Raw genomic sequence first — 12,771 nt, forward strand, 5'->3', positions numbered from 1 at the left:
ACTCTATTGTTGCTCTATAGAAGATTAACATAATATTTTTACAGACCCCAAACACTCTAAGTCTGCGCAAAAAATAGAGGCGCTGATGGATTCTGGCACAGACATTTGTAACATGTGTGCGCCAACTCAGGTCATTATCAATAAACACTCCTAGATATTTAAAGGATGTCACCTGCCTGATGTCATGACCATGAATGGCCACAGGGCTCTGATCTCCAACTGATTTGGGGTCTACCAACATTTCCACAGTTTTGCTTATGTTGATATGAAGTTGGTGTAAATCACACCAATTGACAAACTTGTCCACAGCAAATTGGTGAATGTTTGTGTTGCTTTCTTTAGTAAGCAAACTGAGAAGGACAGTATCATCCGAGAATTTTATTATATATTGGTTTGGCTAAGAGCTGATACAATCATTGGTGTACAGTGTAAACAGGAGAGGAGAACTGACACACCCTTGGGGGGCGCCAGTGCTACACATCACTGTATCAGACAGAGACGAATTAAACTTCACCTGCTGTGGCCTGTTCGACAAAAAGGAGTGATACCATCTGATTAAAAAAGGATTTACTTTTAACTGAGCTAATTTGCTAAGGATGATGTCTGGCTGGATTGAGTTAAAGGCAGAGCTAAAATCAACAAAAAGCAGTCTAACATATGCAACAGGACTTTCAAGGTGCTTCAAAGTCAGGTGCATTATTGTTGATATAGCATCACTTGTGCTACGTTTTTTTGTATAAGCGAATTGGTATTTATCTAAGTTTTTTTCCACATCTATGTGGAGTTTCTCTATCACTAGCCTGTCTAAAGATTTAAAAACATTAGAAGTAATGGCCACTGGCCAATAGTCATTATTCTCCTGGGGGCATGCTTTTTTGGGTACTGGAATAATGATAGATTTTTTCCAGAGTTTTGGTACTGTGCATGTATCTATGGAAAGCTGAAATAATTTATGCCAGGCTGGTGACAGTTCTTCTGCAAAAGTTTTTAAAAGAAAAGCAGACAGGTTGTCCGGGCCTGTTGCTTTAGTTGTTTGTATTTTTTAAACACCTTAATAACAGTGTGTGGTTCAATTACAATTCTATCCAAATCAACATTACAAAATACATTTTCTAGCACCGCAACACATTCCCGGGTATTATCTGAATTAAAACGCATATAAAAAGTATTCAATTCATTTGCCTTTGCAATTTCATTTTGGGCAAACAGGGACTTCTTCTTAGTGTCCATATTAGTCATTTTTCTGATAGAGTCCCAAAGTGACTTTGTGTTTGAGTCTGACAGCTCTTGCTCTGCCCGCTCCTTGTACTGCTGCCGGGCTGCTCTCATTTGCAAATTAAGGTCTTTTTGAGCAGCTCGGACTTCTGCTTTGTTCCCAGATCTGAAAGCTAATTTCTTCCTGTTGATACAATCCTTAATACCTTTTGTGATATAGGGTTTGTTATTAGGATACCGTTTAACCGTTTTCTGAGGTATGACAGAGTCAATACAGAAAGAAATATAGGCTGTAATTGATTCCGTAGCACTGTCAATATCTGCATCCTTAAAAAAGATATTCCAGTCTGTGCAGAGAAAGCATCCCTGCAGCTCCTCCTTTTTATCACTAGACCATACTTTCACAGACTGGATTTGTGGTTTGCTGGACTTAAAAACTGAGCGATATGTGGGTAGCAGCTGGATAACATTATGATCAGAGTTATTCAGAGGGGGTCTGGCTCTGGCTGTGTAAGCATCCTTGATGTTGCCATAGCATTTATCAAGTATATTGTTGTTTCTAGTGTTACATTCGACATATTGATGAAATCCGGGTAGAGTTTTATCGAAGCTGCAATGATTAAAATCGCCAAGTATCAGCATAGGAGCATCAGGTTTGTTCTGTAGATGGCGATGGACACAGTCTGTAATTCCCTAAGCTGCCATGCTGGCGTTTCCACTTGGTGGAACATACACAACGCACACAAATATGTTGGTAAATTCTCTAGGCAGATAATGTGGCCGCAAGGTAACACATAACAGCTCCAGGTTGGGGTTGCATATTTTGTCTCTCACTGCAAAATTACAACACCTACTGTCCTTAATATACATACACACCCCACCACCCCGTGTCTTGCCCGAGTTCACATCTCTGTCTAACCGTAGGTGGGAGAAACCTTCAATCTGAATAAAATTGTCTGGCACTTCGTCGCTGAACCAGGTTTCTGTGAAAGCCATTAAACCAGACTCACGATATTCGTAGCAGGCTCCAACCTGTTGACGCAGATCATCCAGTTTGTTTTTTAAGGATCGTGGATTGCAGAGAAGCATTGGTGGTAGCGGCAGCTTGGCAGCTCTTCGGATGCGCTGTCTAAGGCCGCCTCTCCTACCCCGTTTTCTGGCCTTCCTGCCTCGACGGAGGCCCGGTCCATGATGTTGTCGTAGCTCCCCGGGCACCTCGTGTAGCAGATCAGGCGGTAGTAGCACTCCGCTGTCCCGCAGTCCCAGCAGCTCGGTCCGGCTATACATTAGGAGGCCGCTGCCGCTGGTAAACCCGTCCGCGGAGCTCTGGACGACTTGGCCAAACAGGATTAGCCATGCTAGTGCTAGTGGTGCCATTCTCATCCAATTCACTTTGCACACACGCAGCATACAGTTCAAAACACAAGTGATATACAGCAAATATGCACACTGAGTTCGCCAGTACAAAATAAAAGAGAGGGACATAACAGACGCCATAACAAACGAACAAACAAAATGCAGCAAGAGCCCTACTCCCTGTCGCCAGCAGAGCCGCGCCAGAAGGGAAGTACTCCACGTTGGCATTAGACTTCACGCCAAATCTGCCGAAGCCAAGGCAGTGTGCGTCATGCCCGCCGCCCCTGAGACTGAGAGCGTCATGCCCGCCGCGCCTGAGACAGCAAGCGACATGCCTGCCAAGCTAGAGCCTTCACCGCTGGTCTCGTCCAGCACAGAACCCTCTTCACCGCTGGTCTCGTCCAGCACAGAGCCTTCTTCACCGCTGGTCTCGTCCAGCACAAAGCCTTCTTCACCGCTGGTCCCGTCCAGCACAGAGCCCTCTTCACCGCTGGTCTCGTCCAGCACAGAGCCTTCTTCACCGCTGGTCTCGTCCAGCACAGAGCCCTCTTCACCGCTGGTCCCGTCCAGCACAGAGCCCTCTTCACCGCTGGTCCCGTCCAGCACAGAGCCTTCTTCACCGCCGGTCTCGTCCAGCACAGAGCCTTCTTCACCGCTGGTCTCGTCCAGCACAGAGCCCTCTTCACCGCTGGTCCCGTCCAGCACAGAGCCCTCTTCACCGCTGGTCCCGTCCAGCACAGAGCCCTCTTCACCGCTGGTCTCGTCCAGCACAGAGCCTTCTTCACCGCTGGTCTCGTCCAGCACAGAGCCTTCTTCACCGCTGGTCTCGTCCAGCACAGAGCCCTCTTCACCGCTGGTCCCGTCCAGCACAGAGCCCTCTTCACCGCTGGTCCCGTCCAGCACAGAGCCCTCTTCACCGCTGGTCCCGTCCAGCACAGAGCCCTCTTCACCGCTGGTCTCGTCCAGCACAGAGCCTTCTTCACCGCTGGTCTCGTCCAGCACAGAGCCTTCTTCACCGCTGGTCTCGTCCAGCACAGAGCCCTCTTCACCGCTGGTCCCGTCCATCACAGAGCCCTCTTCACCGCTGGTCTCGTCCAGCACAGAGCCTTCTTCACCGCTGGTCTCGTCCAGCACAGAACCCTCTTCACCGCTGGTCCCGTCCAGCACAGAGCCCTCTTCACCGCTGGTCTCGTCCAGCACAGAGCCTTCTTCACCGCTGGTCTCGTCCAGCACAGAGCCCTCTTCACCGCTGGTCCCGTCCAGCACAGAGCCCTCTTCACCGCTGGTCTCGTCCAGCACAGAACCCTGTTCACCGCTGGTCCCGTCCAGCACAGAGCCCTCTTCACCGCTGGTCTCGTCCAGCACAGAGCCTTCTTCACCGCTGGTCTCGTCCAGCACAAAGCCTTCTTCACCGCTGGTCCCGTCCAGCACAGAGCCCTCTTCATCGCTGGTTCCGCCCAGCTCAGAGCCCTCTTCGCCGCTGGTCCTGTCCAGTTCAGAGCCCTCTTCATCGCTTGTCCTGTCCAGCTCAAAGCCCTCTTCATCGCTGGTCCTAACAAGCTCAGAGTCCTCTTCACCGCTGGTCCTACCCAGCTCAAAGCCCTCGCCGCCGCTGGTCCTGTCAAGCTCAGAGCACGCTGATCCTGTTCCAGAGACTGAGCTTCACGTCACGTCCGCCCGCCCGCCTGTTATCTACTTCTGCTCTGTGATTATCTCCGTTGTTCTGTCTGCCCCTGATTTACCCTGCCTGTTGAATATTCTAATAAAGCTGCAAATGGATTCTTCTGCGTCCTCCAATTCATAACAGGTAACAAGTACACAGTACTTTGTTGAGTTGATATTTAACACTGGTGTTTTTTTCCCTTGTAGTTTCTCTGTAATTGCATACTAATCACCTTAAGTAATTACACACTAAAATACTATAATTTACCATATGCTTACCAGGTAAATACTTAGTAATTAGTTTGTAGTTTCTCTGCATTTACATACTTGTTACCTGTGGTAATTACCAATAACCAACTATAACTTACCATATATTTACCAGGTAAATACCTAGTAATTAGGGGACTGTAAAAGGAAGGGTTACCAAACATTCTTTTGTATGCAATTTGCATTTTGTTTATTGAAAACTATTCATGTCATTATAAATGTGAAAAAAGTAAAACTCAGTGAGTGAATTGCTGGTCACACACAGTGCAGTGAACTTTGTTATAAAGAGCTCAAAAGTTGAGCTGTGGTCAGATAAGACTTATTCTTTTTTTCAACTGCCTAACCCAACCTGTACAGTTATCAGAAAAAGAAGTGACGCAAACATAGACATGCAGATGTTAGTGGCGTGGTGTAGAAATGTTGTGTTGCATGTTGTGTCCACGGATAAGATGTCTGCTTTCCCTGCCATCTGTGTCAGTCCTAAATGTTATTAGTGCCTAATAAACGGTAAAATGCCAAAGATCAGTGGTGTCCTACCCATTGAAGCGTTAACGGTGTGTTAATCCAATGCTTTGCAGGACAGTTGGCTAGTACCAGCTATAGCTGTAGCATCCCTCAGTCTAGTAGTTTAGTCCTCTGGCTCACAAACTGGTCATGACTTGTGATAGCATAGTCAAGTCAAGTCACCTTTATTTATATAGTGCTTTTTACAGATTGTTTCAAAGCAGCTTTCCAGAGATAACAGGAAACTAATGCAACAAAGTTAGTTTCTGCTGTACAGCAGATCTATAAGAAAGAAAGATCTGTCATTTACAATTGGTAATCATTCATCACTTTCAGTTCCCTTTCGAGAGGTCTCTCGCATTGCGTAAGGCTATAGGAAAACTCCTTTTCTTGAGAATAATAAATATGCCTCCCCCCTCAGAATGTGTGCTTGTATGATGACTCAGCCAAAGACAAACCAAGTTGCTCAGTATCATTTTGCAATGATATTGCAAGAAATGACCAGAGGCGAATTGAAAGATTAAATGAAATCATGATTAAATGAATCATGAAACATTGCAACCAATCATAAACTTAAGTTTGAAGACTTTCCTTATTTGTACAAAGGAAGGAATGCATTTTTAGATTGGGTGTCATGACAGTCACGGAAATGAATAATTTACAAGAAAGTTATAAAATGCTTGGAGACTTCTGCTCTTGGCCTCTTCTTGTTCAGGTCATTTTGAAAGGAACAAGGTCCTTGTTTTGGCAAAAACCTGGTAATAAAACTTTAAAGATCTTTGCTACAGTGTTCAATTACAATGTATTCATTTCTATGGTAATTTTCATGACATTAAGTACTCTGTTTTTACAATCAATCTAGTTACAACAGTTGTTGTAATTCTTACAGCAGTAACATTGTGAGTTCTCCTACAGAAAAAGGTGAGAATCTCTCTCTCTCTCTCCCTCTCTGGACTTGGTGATATTCTTTGGTGGTCTCATCATGTTTAGATTTTCTCTTAAAAATCATTGTCCATTACTTTGCAGAAAAGCCATGGTGATCTACAGAGTAACGGCGTACACAGGAAAGGGGCTTTTGGCGGGCACCAGTAGCCGTATCTACATCCAACTGTATGGCACTGAGGCTGAGAGTGAGGAACAGAACCTAAATTGCATTCAGAGGTTTTGGCAAGGATCGGTGAGTGCACCCAATTAAACCAACATTAGGGAGTTTTTGACTAAAAACCATCAGTCAACACTACAATTAATGGAAGATATTAGAAAGAGTGTGAATAAATAAACCTTAAAATTATCGTCCCATATGTACGACAGCGTATTAGAGACATTGTAGGTGGAAAAAACTCAGAATATCCGTGAAAAAATAGCCACATTGCTTCACTTTGCACTCAGACTGAACCTGCTCCTCAGCCCGTGTCACGAGGCATCATCCAGAGAGCACCAGGGCCAACAGCTTTGACCCAATCTCTCAGTGGCTGAGGCAAGCTGTGAAAGGAGGAAACAGCCTATAGCCCAATCAATCTATTAACACTGTTTTGCCTTGGATGTTCATAATAATCGCTATCAATTTAATTTAGGCCTAAAAGCCAGTCTTTTATTGGCCAGGCATGTTTGACAGCCATATGCTTCATACTAGTTGCACTAGTTCTCTAATATTATGTATAGTCGTAACATTCCAGGAAAAAACTCGGAATTGAAACTAGACTATTATAAAGTCACAAATTTGCGAGAACAAACTCACAAAAAACTTGGAAAAATAGTGTGAGGGTACCACGTCACTTCACAAAGCTGTGCCTCATCACACCAGTCCACCATAAACATGTTTCCCACATGCACACGTTAGTGAGGAAGTGCAACTATGGAACATATGGCTGTCAAACATGCTTGGCCAGTAATAAAGACTAGCTATTACATTAAATTCATAGCAGGTTATCATGAATATCCAAAGCAAAACAGTGTCAATAGATTAATCGGGTAGGCTATAGGCTGTTTCTTCCATTCACAGCTTGCCTGAGCCTCAGCTATCAAGAAACTGGTTCAGAAAGAACGCTGCCCCTGTGTGCTCTCCGGATGATGCCTTTGTGATGCGGGCTGTGGATCAGGTTCAGGTCGAATGCAAAGTGAGCAATGTGGTTCCATTACTGGCCAGGAACGCTTCAGTGTTTCATACTAGTTGCACCTCCTCACTAACGTGTGCCTGTGGGATCTGTGTTTACGGGGCCGTCTGTGGTGTGATGAGCTAGGCTATATCCTTGCAATATAAAGAAATGGGGTTCCTTGACAATATTTTTCAGAGTTTTTTCTTGCCATTTTTTTACTTTATAATCACATAATATTCTTCTTTTTTTGGTGCAAATTTGTGTTGTTTTTTTTTATGCAAACTTGTTATTTTATAATCTCAGAATATCTCAGAGTTTCTTTGCTGAATTTTCCCTCCCCCAATTGCATATTATTATTATTATTTTATTTACTTACAAAGACGCTAATACGCCATTGTACATCTGTCTGTGCAGAAGCGAGAATTTAAGATTCACTGTAAAGCGTCCCTGGGAGAGCTCATATCTGTCAAGCTCTACTCCAAGCCGTTTATGGGTCTTCTTTACAACCAGTGGTTCTGTGATAAGATCTTGATCAACACTCCAGAAGGTGACAAGATTTTGTTTCCGTGCTACTGCTGGCTTGACTGGAACGAGAGGCTCGTTTTAAGACCTGCTAAAGGTAGGCACTTCTATTTCAAGTCATGGCCAAAATTCACATTTACCAGTGTACTTGAAAGTTCAGTGGTGATGCCTTGCTAATATACTGCATGTGCACACACACACACACACACACACACACACACACACACGTTCAATACTTTTTATAATCTTTTTGCAGTGGGCTTGCTTAACCCACCCAGCTGCAACCTATATGCAAAACAAGTTTATGTACATGCCCAAGACCCCAGAATACAAGATCAATTAGTTGGCAGTGGAAACCCAGGCTTGTGATAATGCCAAATAGTGGCTGATATATTAGCAACTTGGAGGTGAAACGAGTGTTCACATTTAGAGCATCCTAACCAGGGCTTTTTTACCAGGGCTCTCAAGTTTTGAAGACAGACAAGAGTGACATCCAATCAGGGGGTCAAAGGGGGGGCAGGTTGGACGGGTAGCGGGAATGGGGGTGTTTCATTAATACTCTTATTATTAGTGTTTTTGTTGTTGTTATTAATAATTGCTCATTTACCAAATACAAAGTATTTATTTAATTTCCGCATGTGCATGTGTGTGTGTGTGTTAGAGAGAGAGAGAGAGAGAGAGAGAGAGAGAGAGAGAGAGAGAGAGAGAGAGAGAGAGAGAGAGAGAGAGAGAGAGATTATTACTGGTGTTGCTTATTGAAAGTGTTTGTTGCCTTTTTGGACTTGTTGCCTTCAACCTGCACTGTCTCCTCCTCTGTCCCCTCCTCTAATGGGCCTACCACTTTTCTCCACCTTCTCTGTCTCCTCCTCTGTCCCCTCCTCTAATGGGCCTACCCCTTTTCTCCACCTTCTCTGGGCCAGCATCCTCTAACCTGGCCTTTTTAGGGGGCTTTCCTCTCAGGACGAATGAGAGGATGTTTAACTGCTTTTTACCTGACATCTTTAAAAGAGAAAGACATATGCAATGATTAATGCATCCATGGCCAGGATATAATTATAAAATATGACATGATTTTAAAAGTGACCTATAACATCGACTATGCAATACACTTTAATTTATTTAGTGCTAATAAAATTATTAAGCCTATTTGGAGAGAGAGATGTTTATAATGTGACAATATGTCATTGGTTGTTGCGTTAAATCTTACCCAGATACAATAGTGCTATTTTCTGTTTGGCTATTGTGTAGCGCCTTTCTTTTTTTTTGATTGGCTGATAAGTGGCAGACTCGATTCAGAACTCCAGGGGAGACACGCTTGATTCCTGCCGGTTCCACAGTGAGAGCGGCGCGGCCAGAGACATTTTGGGCGCTGCGGCATATTAAATATATTATAAATAGTTTTTCCGCATGAGAAATACAATGTGTGGCGGGGTGTGTGACAAAAAACCGAAATGAGTGACTGTCACGCTCAATGCGTGACACTTGAGAGCCCTGTTTTACTATAATCATGTGGGTGATGTCTGGGTTGTTTGGGATATCCCACAGAGAGTTATTGCCTATATACTTTTTAATGAACCAGTTCATGTGTACAGCACAGCGTTTATACATTTTTATTGTTACTTTATGCATATTTTTAATGCTTTGTGACAGGTCCACTAGCTATGTAAGCTATGCACACGCTATGTAAGCTATGCACACACACACACACACACACACATACTTTTGTAGCCTATATTGTAGAAGAATTCCTTCAAACAAACATTTATTTCTTCATATGATGGAGAGATAATGTTGAAAGTGTCAGATGCTCTAATAAAGTATATCTTCTGCACAGGGTCAGTTGGCTGTCATTGTTGTGATGTTCATTGTGTGATGGCTTGCAGATGTACTGCATACGTAGTTGTCATTGTAGTTTTTTTTTTTTTTTGCGCAATTTTCCATCGGACAAATTGCGATTGTTAACTCATGATTTCTGTTCTGTGCGTCTGTGCGCACCAATCTTGCACTTCTATCTACTCCTCAACCAGACCACCTAGAGACTTCGGGTTTTTGGCATTATGTTAAGGAAGGTCTAATCTCGGGAATGCACAAAAAAAATCCAGGAAAAGATTTACTATCTCTTAGTGTTGTGATCCCATGAGGTGAGAAAATTGCGCTAAAACACTCACCGAGTTTTTATTACTTGTTTTTACAAAGACATCATTTCAATGTATCTCAGAAGACTGTGACTTAGCTATAGGCTAATGCTACCATTAGCCTTTTTAAAATAAAGCACATCATTTGTATTCAAATTAAAATGTCATGTCAAAATTACATGGATGACAAGTCATTGTTCTATGATTAAAGCTCCAGTATGTGACTTTGGTATTTGACCACAAGAGGGCGCAGTTTCCAACAATAACAAAGGCGAAGCTTGATGACGCTATGAAGGAGGTGACGATGGGAGATGTGGTTTATAATGCGTTTTCACCATCTAGCGATGTATCTAAATGGAATTAATGAATCATGATCACGGATGAGGTAATTTATTCGTTTTTGTATTACCTGTATGTCTTATCGTATTATTTTATGTCATCATAATTAATGAACTGCAAGGGACGTGAAATGTTATGCTATATTAGGCTATCCCGTTACAACATACAGCTATTTGTCAAATGATTTGTTTGGTTAATGTTGTGCAGTTTTACGTTTTTTATGGTTAATGCCGTGTTGTTTAACGTGTTCAAACCAATATCTAAAAGTAAATTTGAACGAACATTTGCAAGTAATGACTAAATATTTTTTTTAACATCATCTCCGATTGTAATTGTACTGCCATAATCTCGGTCACCACACGTGATAAAAAGCCTTACCAAAGTACAAAGAGCAATATAACTTTGTTTATAAGTGCTATTATTGACAGTTGCATGTCTTACCTGTCTCAATACACTCGCGAGAGAGTCTCTGACAAGTCCAGACGCGCAGCTCTCTCCATCTCGAAAACGCCTGCCGATATTTATCCGGGTTTTATTCCTCCGTTTGTCACACAGTCCGTGACTCCGCGTGTATCCGAATATGGACGCTTTCGTTTTGTTGGCACTTCAATACTCGCCAAAGAGTTCGTGATCCATAACAGCTATAACCATACAGTCTATGGCTATAACGCTTTAACCACCACTTCCGCATTTTACCATGCGATATTCCGGTGATGTGGGTCATATTTTTTATTTTATTCCTTTTTTTATTCTTTGTCAGATGTCTTTATTGTTTATTGTGATAAGAAAAAAACCTCAATAAAGTTGTAAAAAAAAAAAAAAAAAATCCGGTGTGGTGGAATATCCTATCACATGGTCCACACCGGAAAGAAGGATAGAGAGAGCGGACATTGCGTCACTGAGGCGCGACATTTCTTTTCCGGGACGGCCAGTTATTTAAAATCGGAATTTCTCTGAAATAAAAAATCTTTGGAGACTTTTGAGATATTGTAAGTACATAACTGGAGGAAATATATCACACTGTGCAAGTTATTTTTGGAAATTTTATTACAAAATCCCTACATATTGGAGCTTTAAGAAACGATATATACAAAATATAGCCTACATTTTTCAAAATGTTTTCTTTTGCAAACATAAAGTTAGATTGTGAATTAATGTTGGCATTTGCATTTCAGCTTCACTTGTGTTCCAGGACACCAACTCAATAGCCCAAAGACAGAGGATGAGGCAGCTAGAGGAGCAACAAAAGTTATTTAGGTTTGTGGGCAGCACACCAATACAAGTCGGGTGTGACAGTAAAGTGTCTGCCTTATATGAAAATAAATTAAGTGAAATTAAATTCCTTCAGTTGAAGTACAGCTGAATATTCTACTCCCAGGTGGCGTGTGTACGCTGAGGGCACACCTCAAGTTATCGATTACGACACTCCCCTCGCTCTGCCAGCTGAAGTCCGATTCTCTTACACAAAGGAAACCGAGTTTTACTTCAGTGCAGCAAAGCAGTAAGTGACCAAGTCATTTTAACCCTCCTGTAGTGTTCATCTCTTTGTTACACACTGTTCAGTGTTGACGGGCCTGCTGGACCCAATATTGGGTTTTTAGAACAACACAACCATACGAATTTAGGGAAACAACTGAACATACGTCAACTCTATTTTAATTTCAATTACAAGCAATATGGACAGTAGGCATATTCATGGTTACTCTTTGCCGTATAGGCTTCCCGTATAGGATTAACAGATTTTTTCTCACCTACGATTTACACATTTCTGTTGCATCAGGATTCCATGGACCCAAGCACCACAGGAGAGATAAGTTATATTGGTAATGTAGAGGCAATGTCAGATTACTTTGGAGTATGCTTTATTCAAAAATTAACTGCAATAATTCTTCAAGGATTCACCATGTATACTCAGCTAAAAGTAGGATAGCCAATGTAATCATAACTCGAGAGATGCATTTAGAGAGTTCATAAGTAGTAAGCCCACGACAGCAAGCTTAACCATTTCACCATTATTGTTAGGACAATGGACTGTATCAATGTTTTCTGTTTGTAGGTTAGCCTAAATATGGTGTGTTTTTAGTGATAGATTGCACTGGTGGAAATGCTAAATATTTATAGCTAGATTTAATTTTAAGTATGCTTTAGTTAAAAATGAACTGTGGTGATTTAAAAACATGATCCATGTATATACAGTGTATTTTGCATGGAAGTGGATGGCATTCACAAAATAGCTTTGTCTTCTTGAAGACAGTAATAATATAATATCTAATAGTAACTTCAAAAGATGCTCAATTGTAAACGTTCAATCCTCAATCGCGCCTTATTATTCAGCCTCAATTATCACCCCGCAAGAACAATTACAGTGCTTTACAACTATAGAACAAAAAGAGTTAAATAAACTTATCATTTCCTCTAAAACAACAACATGTTTATTAGATCTTATACCAACTAAACTACTGAAAGAAGTGTTACCTGTAGTGGAAGAGCCTCTCCTCAATATTATTAACTCATCTTTATCTTTAGGTCATGTTCCAAGAACATTTAAACTGGCAGTTATAAGACCTCTTATTAAGAAAACACTATTAGATCATAATAATCTAGCAAATTATTGTCATGGCACGAAGGAAAAGTCAAGGATTCAATAGCAAGTGAATACTGGTGTTTATTAACAC

The 12,771-nt window shown here is 42.1% G+C and overlaps 1 protein-coding gene across 1 annotated transcript in view; it reads left to right on the forward strand.

The window, feature by feature from the left end:
• Positions 1 to 6,037: 6,037 nt before the first annotated feature.
• Positions 6,038 to 12,771, forward strand: part of LOC308693231 (hydroperoxide isomerase ALOXE3-like) — a gene marked incomplete at both ends in the record, with an annotated part of 44,577 nt that continues 37,843 nt past the window's right edge. The window contains 4 exons of the mRNA XM_081370024.1: positions 6,038 to 6,181; positions 7,515 to 7,719; positions 11,272 to 11,353; positions 11,475 to 11,597. Coding sequence (XP_081226150.1) covers positions 6,038 to 6,181; positions 7,515 to 7,719; positions 11,272 to 11,353; positions 11,475 to 11,597 — 554 coding nt within the window. The remainder of the gene's footprint in view (positions 6,182 to 7,514; positions 7,720 to 11,271; positions 11,354 to 11,474; positions 11,598 to 12,771) is intronic.

The sequence above is a fragment of the Scardinius erythrophthalmus genome (genome assembly GCF_964197995.2).
Source record: "Scardinius erythrophthalmus genome assembly, chromosome: 7".
In the NCBI taxonomy this organism is placed as follows: domain Eukaryota; kingdom Metazoa; phylum Chordata; class Actinopteri; order Cypriniformes; family Leuciscidae; genus Scardinius; species Scardinius erythrophthalmus.